Source organism: Dysidea avara, chromosome 12, assembly GCF_963678975.1.
Source record: "Dysidea avara chromosome 12, odDysAvar1.4, whole genome shotgun sequence".
NCBI lineage: Eukaryota > Metazoa > Porifera > Demospongiae > Dictyoceratida > Dysideidae > Dysidea > Dysidea avara.
Genome location: NC_089283.1, coordinates 12,437,538 through 12,457,990, shown reverse-complemented (window position 1 = coordinate 12,457,990; position 20,453 = coordinate 12,437,538). Strand labels below are relative to the sequence as shown.

The following is a 20,453-nucleotide window of genomic DNA, read 5'->3' as shown; positions in this document are numbered from 1 at the left end:
TGTGTGTGTTGTTGTGTGTGTGTGTGTTTTTGTGTGTAGTGTGTGTGCATGTTTTATGCAACATGAAAAAGACCATTCCACAATTAATTTTTTAGCTTAGTTATTTATGCAATTATGCAGGACATGACTATAGCACAGGACAGACTGGAAAATAGGTTTGCAACTGCAATAATTGCAGTTGATTATGAATAGAAATCCAAAATCCAAATAATATGCACTATAGCATCTCATCAATGGCCCAAGTTTGCATCTTGACTTGCATGTTGAAAGGTTTACAGCCATAATGTGAAGGGTGCACTACGTTAAGATTTCAGACTAGTTTCAAGTGCAGGGGTTATTTATTTATTTTCATTTAGTAAGGCAAAGGTTTGTAGGACACCAGATAAACAGTTAAGCAATACGTAGATATTTAAGGCAAGTTCCTAGTCCATTATTAAGTCAGTTTGCAGTCTGTTCCATGGTTTAGAGGAGATATAGAAATTTTTTTTTACACACTTCTTTATTACCTCTTAATTTAGTCACATCCAAGTATACATACACATGTGAGTGCATACAAGTTATAAAAACATGTAGCACCAGCAGTGTTTTCTTGTTTTTAATGTTGTATTTCATGTTAGATAGGCTAATGTTATTCTGTAAAGCTAATTTTTGTCGCAAAAGGATGAATTTTAAAGGCAGCATTTTAGGCAGCACACATCACTTGGGGGTCCATACTAAAACAGCTCTAAAACGGTACTACCATACTGTTTGACAAATTTAATACAGACAGAGAGTCAACCTTAGCACTAGGCACCAGCCAATGTGGGTTATATAGTATAACTTAAGTGCCTAGAATAATATGATTACTTGTTGTATGTAAACCAAACTGTGCCATTATCACAGAAAAATAACATATGTAACTGAGTCTGACAAAATGGGGCTTATAGCCTGAAAATACATGTGTTTGCTTAATAATGTGTATCTCCATTTCTGTGTAAGCTATAACAATTCTGTAAGTTTCAGTGAAATCTCCATAAATGATGAAATATTTAAATAGTTATCATATCCACAGAACAAGTTATAAAATTTCAAAACTTTGAAATTATGGTCAAAATTTGATGAGCTATAAACTCCGTTTTGTCAGATATAGTCTAATAGAGCAGTCACCAACTCTAACTAGACATGACTGTTTTATTAGAGTATATATTCCAATACTTCAGGATTGCAAAACAATACTCTTGAATTTGCTTTTAAAACATGCTCATGACTTATGAGCCTAAAGAAAGTAGAAATTTATTAACAAACATAGGAATTGAAGTATAGACTAACAGGCAGAATTTTTGAGCACTGCAGCATAGCGTAGTAGGTAAATAATAGGCTGGCGCCTAATTAGAACTCAGTGGCAAGTTAACATGATCTCCAGCACATGTAGTCTAGACCAGTACCTAAGGAGCCTCAACAGCTGGAATCTGGAAATTCCACTCCATACAGTCTAAATTTAAACATGGACATTGACTTCTCACCATTAAAGGGTTTATTGTAGGGGCTATTCCACTAGAGATACTTTTTAAATTGCATAATAGAGCACACACATTCTAACCTACTCTATTGAATAGTCAAGTACATAAGCTACATACACTTTAGCTAGTTTAGAGGCTCAAATAGTCTGTAGCAACTGACTGTGGTGTTGACCTAAACTTTGTGAAACTGTTCATTACCAAAGCATTTCAACCGTATACATAAAATTTCCAACTACACAGTACACAATGTTTTAGTCATAGCTATCTATACTAGTATATTGTGATCAAATGTAGTGTATATCTACTTCAGGGTCATGTGCTGGTTAGCACTATTAAATGCATACAAGTGGAGTGCTAATTGTGGATTAAATACACTAGCTTCTTGATTGTGTCCGTAAAAGTGTTGTACACATAGCTGTTGTCTAGGTGACTTGCATGAGGGCATTGCCTTGAATGCCTTCCAATCTATTTGTGTACTACATATAATTTATTCAGATTTATAAATTCAATACATGACCCCAGTCAGAGAAATGCCCATAACTGACCTTCAGCCAGCTATGAGTGTGTGTTTACAATGAACACGCATGAATGAAATTACTTTTACAATGTCTCACACAAAATTGGTACAAAAACTATATAATTGCTAGCACAAAATACATGAAAAATTTCATAGAGTATAACTAATAAGAGAAAACTACAGATAATGTTTTTTTCTTTAATTTCACGACAAGATTACGATAGCAAACTTTATGAGTCAATAGCAATAAGGGGGGGAATGAACTGTTGATTATGCATCATGGACCCACTGGGAAACTGCAGCAGCCAAAGATTGTTGCCACATGAGGCATGAACGAGCAATGGAGCTACTACGTAATTATTGCCATTAGTCGTCTGAGAAATTGATTCATTTGATTCATTCTTGGTTACAGTAATGTCTTTTTCGTAGTCATCTTGTAGTACACTAGTGTTGGAAGCTGTTTCAGTTGGTGTTGTCACAGTAGTGGCACGGATGGATGATTTTGCTTTATGAAACACTCCGTTAGCTTTTTGTTTGCTGGATGCCTCAAAATACTCCCTCTCATCATGTGACTGGTGGCAGTGGGTGGTGAAAGTGGTCAGGTCATAGAAAGCCTCATCACAAACAATACAATGATGTTCTTTGTCTCTTTGATGGCGATAGACATGGTTGCGTAAATAGTCACTTCTGTAAAATCGCATTTTACAAATATGACAACTGTAAGGTTTTTCTCCAGTATGTATTCTTTTATGTCTACGCATGTGAGTAGCTCTGGCAAATCTCCTCTCACACATATCACACTGGTATGGCCTGTCACGTCCATCATCTTCACACTCACTCTCATCATCACTGCTTTCCTCAGTATTTGTTGTACATAAATCACGTAGTTTAGTAGATGGCTGGACAGTCAGTTTTTGAGCATTTTGCAAAGCACTCAGTGGAAAACTAGGAGTGGGATGAGAACTACTAGTAGCAGGTTTAGAGCGGGAATACGGTTTGCTAAAATCCAGTATATTCTCGATGTTAGAAAAATCAATATGTGAATACATATCATATTTGCCGGCTACACGTCTTTCATCATCAACTTGTACTGCTGCAGCATCAGATGACTCCATACCTGAGTTTCACAGTGTCTAAAGAAACAAATGCAAGCATAACTAAACATACCTACATGTTTACAAACTAATTGTATAGCTACATAACTATGTCCCTCATTAAAGTTTTAAGGGTTAACAATTATGTGACAGCATTCTTACATCAAAACATGGCTTTCCATTGAATATTTGCACAGGAAAAATAACACTTACTTGAAATTTATGACACCCAAAGCTGGACAAACAGCAGCTAATACCTCTTGATACAAAATGCATGCACCAACACCAGTGACCATCTATATATACGCTTGCACTAACAATAGTTGTGGTTTCTACCACTTAACCTTTAACCATGTGTATCATTATGGTTTTGGCCAGCAAATTAGTCATGATACATACCTAACCATTATTCCATTAAGAAGTATGGAGTACAGTGAACAAATATTTCAGTGGTTATGGGCTAGGCAACTAGATCATATGGCTTCCTGTGAACAAATTATATCTTATTTGAAGCTGCACAACAAACAAAGACACTGTTCCCCCACAGTTAAATAACGCATGTACATTGAATGGCACAAATCTACCATCATTTTAGATTCTTCTCCTACAGCTTATTACAGTTCCAATGGTTTGAGATAGTATTATCTTTAAAAACAGATTTTTTAGATATGGTCACCAAACAACTGACTACTATTTTTCTTAGTAAATCACACACCTCATTTGTGAAGAGTATATTCAATCATATGTGGGGTACACTTATAGTAGATATACATTTTCGAAGTACAAAACTAGATCCAAAGTTTGTAAAGAGTAAATAGAGTTTTATAATCAGTTCTTATTACTACTGAAAGTGATGATGTTAAGTACCACAAACACAACTGTGGAAAGCAAACAAAGAACAGCAACTACTAGCATTTTGTGTGAAGCCATATAAACAACAGGTTGCTTTGACAATGTGTATGGGCGACAACACTGTTGCATAGACTTCAGGTATAATAAGCACCTAACAATACTTATGGTCTCCTGTCCTTCCACCTCTTAACCTGGAACTTTTTCAATCAAAAAACTAACTTTGATGAAACTAACTGATGTTGTCTGATGCTGATATTAAACTACATATACATCTATCATGCAAAGTCTCTCTATTCACCAGCAATGGTATCTGCCCAAAGTACAACATTAAACCATTCATTGTTTGTTGTTTGCAATGGTACAAACATCCTCACAAGTGGTCATGTTTGAATAGTATAATCACTACCTAATAATAGACAGCAACTTGTCTGCTTAGAACATGTCTCTGTACTAATTAGTTTAAAATGAATATAATTTTATCTGTAATATTTTTTGTTGTACATAGAAGCATAGTTGTATGGTAGCTGTAACTGGATCCTGAGGGTATTATAGGGCTATATACACAATAAATAATTATTGTGAAGTTGATACAAAGCCAAATAAATATAGCAATGCAATATTGTTAGTGTTACATTCTTCATCAGGCATATGAATACATACAATGGCTTGATCCACATCAAGTATTCACACACAGAAGCCTTGCTTATGGCCACCTCAGCAATAGACACTGGTATTTGCTTCATGGCTTCATAAATTTGTCCACCTTCATTTATGGCAGCAAAGGTGGTTCTATTTAATAAGGTTTTCACCAAATGTGGAACAAACATAGTTAAGAAAGGTTAAATAAATTATATCACAGATTACAAATAAAGCAAACAACAAATTTTCAGCTGTAATAACAACACTGAGGGAGTATAGCTACTACAGCTTCTTCCCATGACTCTAAACATCTGTCACATCATGAATAGAACCTCAGATTTGTAGAAGCAGCATGGACAGGATTTTTTCAAAGTGACTAATATAAATACTGAGTTGTTGAAGCAGGAGTCTGGGGGTATAGTTCCCAGCTGCTGAGAGGAGAGATTTTGAATGTTTCAAAATGCTATATTTCACAAATATTTTGATTTCTATGTACAATCTACAGGTTTTTCATTTCCATTGAGGAAAGAATAATTACAGAGCAGACATAATATTGTATATGTACAGTATGTAGGCCATGGAAAACCTTATGCTAGCTACTAGTCTGTGGCTGTTTTTTTTTTGTTTTTTTTTACCATGGTGATAGAGTTCCTGTATGTATATATAGTACCGCTCAAATGTAACGTCGCACTGCTCGATTGCGAGTGATTAACAAACTCGCTAATTAAAGGGCGTGGCACCCGTTTCCTTCGCGAGTATTCATCCTGTTTTGTATAGGATGAATACTCGCAAAGGAAACGGGTGCCACACCCTTTAATTAGCGAGTTTTTTAATCACTCGCCGTGAGCAAGTGCGACATTACGTTTGAGCGGTACCGTACCACACAAAAACAGCCAAGCTGTGAAAAATGGTGCGGCCTTAAAAAGCCTGGGTGAAAAAAGTTGTGAAATCAAAAATGGCGACCAAGAAATGGCTGCAATGATGTTATATATATCATTGGGATACTGTGTATCAAAACTGTTATATGAATGCTCTATTAGAGTATACTGGTAGATGACTGCTCTATTAAAGTATCTCAGTCTTTAGGAGGGCTCATTTTATTCAGATCCTTCCTAAAGTGAATGCACGTTACTCTAAATTATTGTGTTGTATTGCATATTGTTACTGCTTTTGTGCTACTAAGGTTTGCAGGAATATATGTTAGTGCATGGTGGCCATCAAATAGTAGCAGCTACTTTGGCCATTGACCAGTACGTGCAAACTCCTGATGGTTGTTTATAGGATTAGAAAACCAAATTTCAAAGGACTTTTCCAAAAATCCTTGGAAACTCCTTCCTGATACCTCTGAGTAGTGCCATGCAACTTTCAATACATACCAAACTGTTTGATTCATAAATATTTTCAGCAAGTAATTTGAAGTACATAAGTATGTGTCATACAGGCATAACTGGCTACTAGTACACATGGAGTAGGAGATGAGTAGGGAAACAGAGGGGGAGAACACGTGGTTTTATATTTGGAAACTGGAATATCATGAGATTTACACACCTCATTTAACTAGTACATTCTGTATCATCAATGAACCACACTTTTTACCTCCATCTCATCAAGGCAACTGATCATGGATATGATCTCCCACAGTAGCACCTATGTTTTACAGTAGTTATCCTGTCTTGACACTGGAGTTTTGCAGTCCCTCTCATGCCAGACCATTTTACACCAGTTCAACTCCTCTAATTCTTGATTTTACAACCTCAATTTTGTGAATCTATTAACACAGTAATTGAAAATAAAGAATAGTTCAAATACTAGTGCAAGTGCATTATAGTAACAAGGGTCCTGATACAAAGACGTCATGATGAAACTTCCTACTTAACAACCACCCAAGAACATGCACCTCATTCCCAAACATATCTAAGGTATGTTGTGACCTACGTTTAGTAAGGTCAAAAAGTACCACACATGTCCTACCTCCTCCATACATATCTAACCTCATTCATAGGACATTTTTGAGGGAAATACATGGCCTATAGTTAATGATCTTTAAACTAGGCAGGCATACACCCACAGCCAGCTGTGGGCATGCACCTGGTTTCTTGAAATTGTTTTCAGAAAATGTGTGTGTGTTTATATGTATGTATGTCAGGGATGTGCCCAGGTTTAGAATAGTGGCTACAAGAGACAGGGATGAGTCCAGAAATGTTGTATGGGGTCTTAACTTGTGTATGGCTGAGGTGAATTTGTAGTGGTTTTTGAGTGGTAGTGGTGGCTATTTTATTTGAGTGGTGGTTGGTACCGACCACTGCCAACCACTGTGGACACATCCCTGGTATGTGTATTTGTCTTTTCACACCCACAGCTAATGCTAAAAGCAGTATGTAAGAAATGAAGGCTGCACAAAATCAGTATTAACTTTCATTCGTGCCAACTTGAAAAAGTTGATGTTGTGCTACTTCTAAAAACCAGGCACCCATGCAGTTAATGCTAGGCAATTAATCAACCACGTATATAGTTTATTTCAATGCCATGCTATTATTAATTTTAGCTACTGTAGATATTCAGATTTGTACATATTATAATTTAATAATTCATGATTCATTTTGTAATTCAGTAATTATGTTGCTATGCACTGCTAAGTAAACATGATTTGAACATTCAACTGCAAATTACACAAAGAAGTACCTTCTCAAAAGTTTTACATTTTATAGTATGTCTACTGTGTTTTCTCACGCAAATTGTTTACAGAAAGCCTCAAGGTTGCCATTAATTTTATTTGCATAAGTACAGGAGAGGCCCCTTTCCCCCAAACAAATTCCCTATGAAGCTACGTAGATATGCTATTTTTCGGTTGTTTTATTTTTGTGCCCAAATAGCCCATTGTGAAAGGCATTTGTAACATCTTCAGGAACTTGTTTCACCTGCTGGCATGAATAACCTCCTCTACTGGTTCTGTGCAGCATTCATTTCTCAAATACAGGCTGCTTTTAGCATAAGCCATTTTTCTCATGTGGATGTGGAAAGACAAACAAATATACAAACAAACATCCATACATATACATACAAACACACACAGTTTTCAAAAACAATTCCAGGAAACCAGACACATTCCCACTGCCAGCCTTCAGCTGGCTGTGGGCATGTGCCTGGTTTAAAAATAGGGCGAGCTCCTGAACACAATATGAATGCGCTTCATAATGGGTTACTGTATTTCCTCATATAAAAGCCCAGGCTTTTATTTCCTTGCCAGCATTTTTGACCCTACCCGTAAATTTGAGACTGGGCATTTATTTTGGATTGGTCGGACCGATGCCTGGTGTTTAATTGAATTCAGGTGGTGGTAGGACAGGATTACTGTAATGGTAAACATAGAAAACAGTGATACAGTGTGTAAACAAATGTAAGGCAAGGCTTGAAATGATTGGAAAATAATGAATCAATCCATTATATACGGAGTAAAACAAAACAGACTATGGGGTACAACAACTGATAAAACTACATAACTATCTACTTACTCTACAAACTATACAACTAAAAGCAGGAGAATACAACTAAGGGAAAAGGGGATGGTCATCAATTGGAAAATAATTGTATCACACACGTGACCCAGTCTGGGAAAACCAGTCTTATCGCCCATGTCAGCAGATTCGATTTTTCACCCAAAACACAAAGCTACATGAATAAACTATCTAATTTCACAATCAAAATCACCTAGACTTGAGTGGTCTGGTTTTGCTGGCTGCTTTTCCCAAGCCCAGTGGCAATCCATACGTGCGGTGTGGGGCCTTAATGGAGCTGTGGTCAGCCTGGGGATGATTGTATGTGGCTATACAGCTCTGTGGTGTTGAATAAGTACCTCTGCTGTGAATTTCCTTTCACTTTAGCCAATTTTGAGACCTGAATGGCCCATAACTTGGCCTAATTCATCCCTATGCCTTCCTATTCAATTTTTTGAACAGCCTCTTTCCCTCCTTCCAGGCCCCCGCCTCCCTCCCCTTTTGGAGCTTGCCTGATACAGTCAACCACGGTTTAAAAACTATCTAAAATGGTGGGAAACTTATTTGTTGGCTACTTGCACAGTGGATGCCCTGGAAGGTAAGGAATTGGTATAAAACATGTGGAAATTTGGTACACATAGCTTCAACCATTGGCGGGCTACAACACACTAAATACTTAAAACCAGCATTTCTCGATACTTTTAAATAGGCGATAAGACCGGTTTTCCAAGACTGGGTCACATATCTGCATGCACTAGGACTTTTCCGGACTACTCATGTGATTACTTGTAGTACTTTCAACCCTCAGAAGGCTCTAAACTAAAGTATGAAGAAGAAGCAGCAACAAAGTAAAGCCACTAGCAGTAGACTCAAGCAATAGCCTAGGCCTCTATTTGAGACCAGGCATTTATTTTCCAAAGGTGCTGGAAACCCCCCCGGCTCATAATTGAGACAGGTGTTTAATTGAATGCGGCTTTTATATGAGGAAATACAGTATATCGGTTTAAAACAACCAAAAAAAATGGTGTAACAGTATCAGCTTTGTAAGCTACCAGAAACAGCCAATTTCTTTTGAGGTGAAAGGGGCATGTCCCATACTTAATGCAACATAATGAAGGAGGTTTTCTCTAAACAATTATGTGAGAAAACATGATAGACACACTATAAAACAGTTGAGAATATACTTCTGTGCATAAGTCACAGTTTGTTCAAGCGCATAGCAGCATAATCACTGAATTACAAGGGGTACTTTGAGGTAATAAGTCACTTTCTAAGGTTCCTACGGATAAAATTAACAAGGAGAAAACATCCTGACTGCCCAGCAGACTCTTGTAAGCGTTCAAACATATATTGGATGGCTGCAGGTTTGAGGCTACCCAGGGATTTTTTCTCCTTTCTCCAACTTTTCAAACTTTAAATAGGCTGTGCCTTACAGACCTTCAGCACTTATGCTGTAAGCCTTAATAAATGAAAAAAAAAAGTAATTCATGAATTAAAAAATATACTAAACTGTGATATTTACAAATCTAATTATCTAGCTAAGCATGGTAGTGCTGTATATCAGGGATCATGGAGGTTTGCACTTTCTCACAAAAAAAAGTTGCCTCACAATACCTTCATGGTGACTTGGCAGTATTGGCTAGGTAGAACCAAGCTAACCGAAATACCGTAGAGTCTGGTTGTTAAGCACATGTATATATATATATATATATATATATATATATTAAGTGCATATTACCTGTTAAGCGCATGCCCATTTCTTGTAATTAATCATGGTTGACAAGCACATGTGGACGAACACAAAGCTCCAACATGAGATAAAGCTATACAAGAGAAGCAATGCTAGAGGTTTGTTAATAGTGTATGGCGTGAAATTTCACGTAGTACAAAGCCAAAACACGTGCCTTTACTATACTTACCAAGCAAAGCGGTCAAAATATTAGTACATGTAATGACTGCAATTCACACCACCCCAAGAGAATGAATCCATAATAATCACGACAAGGTTTATTTATTAGGCGCATGTGCTTAACAACTATATGTTAACCACAACAATTTTTCGTGAACCTTTATTAGGCATATGCGCCTAACAACCAGACTCTATGGTACTTCAAATAAATTGCTACAAAATTAAAAAAAATTATTTAGTGTAATTTTCTTCTGACTGACTGCCTGACTGACTGATGCCTTCAGACAAGTGTAACTGGATAATGGCTAAGGATATAGGCTTGATTTTTTCACTTTTTGACATCACTTCAGCTCTACTGGTGCCTTTTGGCATACCACAGTATGTACAATGCATGCATGCTTCGTGGACTTACCTGTGTTCTCCTTTGTGTCCCAATTATCTTTGCGTAAAGCACAAGGTGTTGATTTGCAGTAGTGCTGCATGATGGCTTCTAATGGGAATTGTCCAAGTTTTCAGAGGTCCTTCTCATAGTGTTCTGCATTTGTAACAGACTATATGCGTGGTCTATTTGTTGAATGAAAAATGATCAATTTGTATTGATTAGCGGCATGCCTGAGAATTTTTGACGGTGAACGACTATCGCAAACCCCATACAAAAGTACGGGTAGCAAATGCGGCTCAAGCTATAACTCGTCACTAACACTATGGACTCAGCTCTTCTTTCCAGCTACCATCCTATACAGATAGAGGAATCTATCGATCTGGAAGAAATACTAGTAAGTGGTCTATTTTCTGAGATTCGCGTTTTTCTACATACATTTATTGCAGTCGTTCACCGTTGTGACGTATTAAAATGTAACAAAATGTATTAAAATATCACGTGTTTTTAGAATGTTTTTGGCAGTGCATATAGTTTATTGGCTAATCATAGTTGAATACAATGTGTAATGACTACATTGCTATTTCAGTAATTGATAATTGGGATGCATGTTCAAATGAAAACAATAAGCTTAACACCATTTTTTCTTCAAATACAGTGCATGTGTGTGGGTTCACCATGCAGTCATAATAATGTTGTAAACAAACAAGTACAAGGAAGGATTAGAGATCAAAGAAATAAAAAGTAGTCAACAAGGAAGGTCGCCTACACCTAAAGATAGACCATGCAGTGGACATTTCAGTCATGGGTAGACTGAAGTAGGGATTAAATGTCTACTAGTATATCTTCAGGTGTCCCTTGCTTCACTACTTTTATTTCTTTGATACCTAATCGAACTTTAAAAAATCCTTGTGCTTGGTAATAATAGCATAGCATTAAATTATATACATAGTTCATTAATTGCCTATTTAGCTAGAATGGGATAGTATTAACTGTATGGACACCTGGTTTTTAGAAGTAGCACAATATAAACTTGCTTTAAGTACTTATTTCACATGAGTTTCAAAATTCTCAGCACAAAACTAGCAGATAGCACTTAATGTAGATTTTTCAAGGTTATATACTTTGTTCTGTAAAAGCTTTTGGATTTTTTGGCAAAATTGATACTTCATTCTTGCCCTTTCAAAACAATGTACACAAAGCTTATGTGAAGCATGACCCCAATGACCTTGTCATTTGCTAGGTTTTATTGTGACTATTGATGCTTACGACATGAATTACCAAATTAAAATATGCAAGCAGCAAAAGTGCATGCATGTCCTACATATTATATGTCTGTTTCACAGTGGCATGTGGGTACCATATACGTAGCAGGTGATTTTTAAAGAAGAGGTAAAATCTGATCATGAATTTCAAAGGTTTTAATTTTGACGAGTGCATATTTCAAAGATTTGAAATAAATAGAAATTTGGGTCACAAATTGTGACTGTCTGGGAAAACTGGTCTTATCGCCCATTTAAAAGTATCGAGAAACGTCGGTTTTAAACATTCAGTGTGTTGTAGCTGGCCAATGGTGGTAGGTACGCATACCAAATTTTCACACGTTTCACAGCAATTTCTTACCTTCCTGATCATCCACTTAAGAAGTAGTAAGCAGCTAAGTTTCCCGCCATTTTAGATAGTTTTTAAACCGAGGTTGTCTGTATCAGGTGAGCTCCAGAAGGGTGGGAGGCGGGGGCCTTGGAAGGCGGGAAAGATGGTGTTCAAAAATTGAAAAGAAACGTGCTGGGATGAACTGGGCCAAGTTATAGGCCATTCAGGGCTCAGAACTGGCTAAAATGAAAGGAATTTACAGCACAGGTCATTGTCCAACACCACGGAGCTGTACAGCCACACACAGCCATCACCTGGTTGGCCAGGGCTCCATCAAGACCCTAGACCACTCGTACGGCTCGCCACTGTGCTCTGAAAAAGCAGCCAGCAAAAGCAGACCACTTCACTCTGGTCGACTGTGGCAGTGAAACTTGATAGTGCATTCATTAAGCTTTGTGTTTGTGTGAAAAAATCAAACTTCCTGTCTTGGGCGATAAGAACGGTTTTCGTAGATCCAGTCACAATTAAAGATACGTATAATACTTGCCAAAACCTGACTTAATTATGGATGAAATAATCTCCACCCCTTATATACACTGGAGAGAAGACTGGGGGAATCTCGAGTGGAGTACCTATGAGCACTGGAGAGAAAACTGGGGAGTCTCAAGTGGATTAAATTCTAATCAGTATGAGCAGCCACTGGCTCAAACATATATCTACACTAAAACAGCAGTAGACAGTATTGATTCTCAACAATGGTTCTTCTGGATAATTAAGTTGTTGCTGGCTATTGGCACAATAGTAATACACTTTAAACATTAATGAGGCTTAAATCTTTTAAACAATTAATGTAGGAAGAAAACAGCACACAATTATGCAGTCAGCTGGGATAATATGCATTGGGAGGCACTATATACTGGGCATCAATAAGAACGTTGCATGCACATGCAGTAGCATGTACTTTCACAATAAGTTTCTAGTGATGATTCCAAGTTATGCAACATTGTCTTCAAAGTCTAAATCCACAATCAAACCAGCTGAAATCACCCACTAGTACAACGAAGCAGTCCTCCCACTGTACAACGTCTGGATGCAGCATCCTGCCAGTTCAGCACTGCCACTAGAGACTCACCAGGAACAAAATGCCCTAAGATGGCCCAGAAGGCTTCAAAAAAGAACCCATGCACTGAGGACTTACCGGTATATTGATAAGGGAAGTCTGTAAAAACTTATCAAAGCAAACCCAAGAAGACAATGGTTCCAGAAAAGAGCACCACAAAATGCACCACCAGTCAAACCTAGCAGAGTGATTCAGGAACAGAAGTGGTGAGCAAGTTTTCTCTGAGAATAAGGACCAAGTCTCAAAAGACAGCCACAACAAAACATCTACTGGTCACTGCAATATTTACGAAGCTGAAGAGGATGACAATTAAGACAGAAATCATTGAGCTTAGCACTTTACAAGTACACATACCCAGTCTCAAAAACAAAGCAGCTAGCAGCATTGTGCTTTAATTACCACCCGGCTGTTATGCTATTGCTGTTGTTAGCATGTTATTTAACACTTTATTGTTATTCCAACACTGTTACTAGTGGTGAAAAGTGGTAGAACCCATCACTATTGCCACTGGTTGAAGGGATTCCTTAAAATTTAATAATAACCACACAAAAACAGCCAAGCTGTGAAAAAAGCCTGAAAAAATTTTAACAATGCACATAGCCATTATGAAAATTTTTTAGCATTAACACCATTGCAGCCATTTCTTGGCCACCACTTTTGATTTCACAACTTTTTTCACCCAGGCTTTTTAAGGCCGCATCATTTTTTCACAGCTTGGCTGTTTTTGTGTGGATTTCACTTCTTTTTGCACTTTATAAGGTCCCAAAACCAGCCTATGGCTGACTTTGAGGTTTGTTTTTACTCACATTTCTTCTTTTCTATGTAGATATGATGATGATTATTGAAGACAGACTTATAAATGTATTTCATTGCATGAATTAATTCAATATTTGATAATATTATTGTAATACTCTAATAGAGTGCATATTTTTTGAGGACTTATAGAACATACATAGAATGTTCTAGAACAATCTAGTACTTCTATTGTAGATCTATGAAATTATAAACTTTTGATTATATATTAGGTAGATTTCAACTAGAAATTTCATTTATAAAGCAGAAATTAAGTGAGGTGATCAACCAAGGTAGCAGTGGTTCAGTGGTTAAGGATGCAGGTGTTAGGTATGGAGGTCCCTGGTTCGAACCCTGGTAAGTTTTTTCCCAACATTTTTTGCACACCTTTTTTTACCCCGCAGTGACTGCTCTATTAGAGTATCTTGATTCCGTGATTTTACACTTGCTTAGCTTTTGCTTTATAACTTTGTCACTGTAACTCTATTGCTATTCAAACTATCAAAAGGCACTGCTACGATGATCAGCCTATCTACACACCAATTTTCAAGTTATTTCTATACTTGGTTTACCCTATAGCCGTGACAGAAGTTTGATCTTTTTTCCTGTGAATAAACACTCATAACTCCTTGAATATTACTCAGATTCACAACAAACTTGGTATGTGAATCCACCATTACACGCTCTTCATTTGTGCCAAAGATCGAGGCAATCGAGTTACACATTTGCATTTTATAGCAATTTTTGCAAAGTGTGCAAAAAGAAACCAAAGCCCCCGTATGGCATAAGAAAAAAACGAAGAAATTAAAATGAAATTTTGAATGCTCATATCTCGCAAATGGCTGTTGCGAATTTAATCAAATTTGCTGTATGGCGTACTCTACTTGGAGGACAGCTATAATGCAAAAATGGTGTACTTTGTAGAAGAGGCCATGGAGCTATGCACACATGAAAAAGCTGTTTTCTTTCTTCCTGTAAATATACTCTCGGTGTGGTCGCTAGCTTTCTTGGCCACACGATAATAAAATGAAAACTCCAAGGGCATAGGCAGGGGGGTTTGGATGGTTCGGATGAACCCCCATTTTCAGAGGTAGAAATTTTTAAAATGAACAAAATCACACCAAACACACAGCCTTGGAGCTCTCCGGTAGCTACTTGGGTAGCTACTTGGGTAGCTACTTGCACAGCTCTGCACTAGTCTTAAGGGAAAATCCTGTATTCACATGTAATGCATTACCAATGAATACAGGATGTGTTACCAATGTGTCAGGTATACACTAATTGTGAATGGTTGATGCATATTTACATGATAAATTCACCTTTCTTTGTCACATGTTGCGGGCACATGATGTCCCTCAAATATATTTGAGTACAAGTCAAGTCTGAAGTTACTGACCATCAACAGCAGGACCAAGAATAATGTTGATTTTTGAAGCCATGGATTCAAGTGTGGAGAGCTTTGGTGTGCCTGGAAATGGCAGTGTCAGTATGCTAATTTCAGCTAGGTGATGCCCCAGAATACTAGTCAACTCTGAAGTTACTGGACTTCAAAAGGGCAGGGCTACCAAGAATAATGTTTATCTTTGGATTAAAGTTCTGCTAAATCAAGTGTGGAGGTCCCAGTGTGTCAGGAAGTGAAACGTGGTGCCAGTATGCTATCTGGTTCATTAGAAATACAGTAGTTTATAGCACCTAGGCTGCATAAACAACAGTATGTAAGTTTTAGCTAATTAGATGCACAGACACCTTTTAATGTTACTGCCTAAGGGCACAATTTGTGTATGTATCACATCCGTTCAAACATGGTGTAGGGGAAAACCCAGGTATTCCCCCAAGACATCTTTGAATCCGAACCCCCTTTCAGATAATCCTGTCTACACCCCTGAACTCAATATTATATGGGAACATATACGGCTTGCTGCTGCTACCGGTTTGAGTAGGTTAAGCATAATGGTTTATGTTTGGATGGTTGGTTGTGCATGGTTTGTCCTTGTCCTATATACAGCTCATCACTTGCTCTATCAACCATAGTAATATCAATGCACATAAATATAAATACTTACTGCCTCCTTCCTCTATATACTTCAGTCCTGGGATACCTACCTACTGGCAACCAACTTAGACACATGCATGAGCTGATCAAGATCCCATAAGACACTGCCCTCAAGGACTCTACTCTCATTGCCTAATCAGTGGCATGTACCACCAAAGTTGGTGGAAAAAATCCAAGAAGGATTGTTACATTTTAGGGTCAGGGGTGTAGCTACACCCGGTGCCTGGGCAATCACTGCTAGCTAGTGCCTGGGCAGTGAGCCTGGTAATGGTGGCGCTCACCAGGGCACGCCTGTATTTAATACAGACTAAAAATACACACTTTCTATTTTTTTGGAACATCTTGTTATACTGTCCAACAGTTGCTATAATGGTATCATCAAAAATCGTGTATACTTGAGTTTACCAAGATTCCTCCATCAATTAGTAAACTTCTATGTAATGTCCGGAATCACATGATAACATTTTAAGATTTGAGCAGTTGAGAATCAAACGTGTACTGCAATTTGGTGAAAGAGGACAACGGTACTGGATATCAAGTGATTGCTATATTAGACATCTAATGGTAGGTTAATGAAAGACGGACAAAAGTCAATTCCCACCATAGGCCAGTCATGGATAGGAACAGGAGGAGCCGTTTGTGGTTCCCGTATTAGGGATTAAAGAGGATAATGGTTTATTGAAGCTTTCTCTAATGTTGGTTATGAAGCAGCTCTGCCTAAAGTGCTAAGTGTGTGCAAGTAAGTATCTAGAGAAGACAGAAGAGTGAAAAAGAAGCTGATACTGTCATGAAGTATGCCTAAAGCGTTATATGCAAGTAGAGAAGGCAAAAGAGTGAAAAAGAAGTCCGATATTGGGACTGGAGGCTAAGTCACTAAAAGTCAATCCATCATTGTTTATCTACTGTATATTATTAATGCATTAATAGTTTGGTCTGATAAGCTGCACAAACAGCAGTGTATAGTAGCTATATAGTGCATGTTTTTTGAAAGCAAATGAATACTACCATTGAACAGATCAGGGCACTGGGCAGGGGCACACTGTTTGTAAAGATTGATGCAAAAGTGCGTTTTGCCTGCTCCCAGTTTACCTTGCTGACTAGCTGTCAATTACTAACTGTACAGACAACTATATGTTAATACATGCCTTCCATTTAGATTGTGCTCTGCTCCAAAGCTATTCAATATCTTAGCAGATTTGCTTTCCTGAGCATATGTGACCAAATTTTACAACACTGATCCAAATCATACATCAGGCAAATTCAAACTAACACAACCAGTGGATATACAATCATACTACTAGTTTTGACCCTCAGTACTACTCAAACTACTCGAGGCTGGTTTTAACAGACGTCTTTTCTGTGTGGTGTGGAGAGCTTGAATGGTGGTTTCTGGCTTTGTGAATTGGCAAGAATCAGTGGTTTACTGGTGGGTGGCCTGATATTGTTAACCAAATGTTTTTTCTGTTGATTTTGCTACATAACAGCCACTAAGAAGCTAGCACAGACCTTTAATATTGTGTCTGGACTTCAATTGTGGTCTGCCCCCAATTTTGAAGTCTATCTCTTACCCACTCCCCACCCCTTTGTGAGCACCCATGATACTACTTTGTTCATCCAATTGTTCAGATTTTCTATCTTATTTGGTGGGAAACTTTACAAGCAGCTGCAAGTACTGGAAGTGGTCTGAAAGGTAATAGATTGATGTATCTCTTGTGTAAGTTTCATAAGTTACTTGCTATTCTTGGCAAGTTATACTGACTTGAATTCTTGAAAGCTGTTATCTCAAAAACTTCTAATGTGTGATTTGGATCGTTTTTCCAAAATCCAGTCACATATGGACATCATGCATTACCCTGATAATTTTCTCATACTGGGTCCCTATGTGCCTTTGCAATTAGCAGGTCATCAAGGGAGTATGCAAACATTTAGGTATCCCACTGGCCATTAAAAAGATAGAAGGACTATCTGAATCACTTACCTTTCTATATCCTGGACACTGCGAACATGGAGGTACACCTTCCTCAGGGTAACTTGCACTGGTGGCAGGTCACCACCTAGCTAGTCAGGAGAAAAGCTAGGAAGAGTTTCTCTTGTAGGTTTACTCCAGCATGCAACCAAAAATGTGAAACCATACAGGCCAGACCTTTGTAGCCTGGATGTGTTATAGGATGCATAGATAAGAAATTGTATGCATGCATGTAGGCCAAAATAATCTCGAACATCTGCTCCTGAAATGGTGTCAAAAGTGAGAATGGCAAGCTATCAACTTCCCCCTCCGGAAGCGATGATTATTGTACAGGTGATATAGCGACGAACTGGGAAGTTTTAAAAGAAACATACGAAGACTACACTACAGTGACCGAGCTAACATCCAAGAATGACCCCATAAAAGCAGCAACACTAAAAACAGTAATGGGTAAAGACTGTCAACAAATACTGTCGAGCTTAGAGCTCTTAGAAGGCAACAAGAAAAGCCGTCATAAGTCCTGGAAAAGCTGCAGCCTATTTCATGCCAACCAGGAACATAGTGTATGAATGATACTTGTTCCATACTGCAGAGCAACAGGCCAACGAAATTGTAGATCAGTATATGATTTGCCTACGCCACTTGGTAGAACCTTGTAACTTTGGCGTCCTGCATGACAAAATGTTAAGAGATCGCTTGGTCCTTGGAAGCCAAGACAAAGGAGCATGAGCATGCCCTTTCCGAGAAAAAGACTGTAATCTCAAGAAAGCCCTCCAAATTAGTGAGGCTATACCCATGCACAATTATGAGAAATTGGCACTGCAGAAGACCCCATACAGTTCAACATGGAAAGAAGAGTGCAAAGCAGCTACAGAAGCATATTCAGCACTATGAAGAATACTTGGGATGCAAATACTGTGGGAGGAAGCATGAAGCTATTCAAACAAAATGTCCAGCATTTGGAGATCTTGCTGACAATGTGGAAAGATGGATCATTTTCACACAGTTTGTTTACAGAGAAAAGCAAAGAGTAAGCAAACAATACCGATAGTTGTATATAGGAAGCTGAAGATCCCATATCAGAAACTGATGACAAATTATTTATGGTTGGAGCAGTGAAGCACCAGAAGAAAGACTAGTTCTATGTACCCTAATGTTTCACACAGAGGGCAACACAACAGTAGAATGCCAGGCACTACCTGCAACGTAATGAGTTTGAAAGATGTAGCAACAATCTTGCACACTAATAGGCCATTATTACAGCCAGGAGCCGCCTGCTACGACAACTCTGTCATTAACACGGTGGACCAGTACACCTTACAATGTGTTTACTGCCAGAAGGCCTATAAGTTTACTTTCAAGATCATCGAGGGAATCGACTTTATTGTCAGGTACTGCCTGTATAGACTTAGGTTTAATAACTGTACATGATGTGTGTATTGTGACGACAAATTGATTGAACAGTACCATGATGTGTTTGAAGGCTTAGGCTGTATTGGCACAGAATATCACATAGAAAATGATGAAACCATACCACCTGTACAGCATGTACATGTACCGCAATGAGATCTGGTAGCTATGAAAAACCACCTAAAATGCAAAAACTGTACCAGCAACCAAACAAGGTATTATTACATCAGTAGAAGAGCCCACTGCATGGATCAGCAACATAGTAACTATAGTAAAACCAGAGTGTGCATAGATCTGCGAGATCTGAACAGAGCTATCAGAAGACCAAAATACCAAATGCCAACAGTTGAGGAGATTCTGCCCACTGGCAAGGGCCAAACTATGTACAGTATTACACCCTCTTCATATGGTCACATTGAACCCACATTCAACCCGGGTTAACAAGTTCATATGGGCTTCTTGAACCTCGAAGTCATAAAATATCATAAGCGAGTTCAACCCTACAAAGCAGTAGGGTTCAACCCGGTTAGGTCTGCAAAGTAAAAGCGAGTTGCGGTTTTTGGTGAATACATAAAGTGCTTAGAAGACAATTATCACTCAATGAATACTGTCATCTGATGATTGCTTGTGAACAGAAACTGGATTGAACCTGGGTTGAATGTGGGTTGAAAGTGGGCTGGGTTGAACTCACTTTTCAGTGTCCATGTGAAAATAGTGTTAGATGCTAAGGATGGTGTTTTATCAGGTGGAACTCAATGAAGCCAATTCATGGTTAACCATATTCTGGACCCCACTTGGGTGATAACATTATATTTGGTATGCAGTTGATACATGAAGTATTAAGGACTAGAACAATGCCCTATTATTGTAATGCAATGGACTGGTAGAAAGATTCAACAAGGCTTTGATCAACTCTGACTCGAGTTATTGTGTACAACACCTATACAGCACATGAATGTAAAAAAAGTGGTGTGTTTTGACCCATGGATTCTCAAAAAAAGTAATTACAACAAAGGGTGGCTCAACCACACAGTACTACAACAATCTGCAAATACTGACGATGATGATGATGCCTATATAGACTTTCCCATTGACAAGTACCATGTTAATGACTACATCTCACCCATTATTCTGTG

The 20,453-nt window shown here is 38.1% G+C and overlaps 1 protein-coding gene across 9 annotated transcripts in view; it reads right to left on the bottom strand.

The window, feature by feature from the left end:
• Window positions 1-1,968: 1,968 nt before the first annotated feature.
• Window positions 1,969-20,453, bottom strand: part of LOC136240039 (protein odd-skipped-related 1-like) — a 67,584-nt gene continuing 49,099 nt past the window's right edge. For 7 of the 9 annotated variants that reach the window (XM_066030853.1, XM_066030850.1, XM_066030852.1 and 4 more), the window contains 2 exons: window positions 6,198-6,369; window positions 1,970-3,149 (listed from right to left, as the gene is read on the bottom strand). In XM_066030853.1, coding sequence (XP_065886925.1) covers window positions 2,247-3,131 — 885 coding nt within the window. In that variant the 5' untranslated portion in view covers window positions 3,132-3,149; window positions 6,198-6,369 and the 3' untranslated portion in view covers window positions 1,970-2,246. Of the gene's footprint in view, window positions 3,150-3,323; window positions 4,353-6,149; window positions 6,370-20,453 lie in introns of those variants that run through there. The other 2 variants (XM_066030851.1, XM_066030858.1) reach the window with 2 other exon arrangements.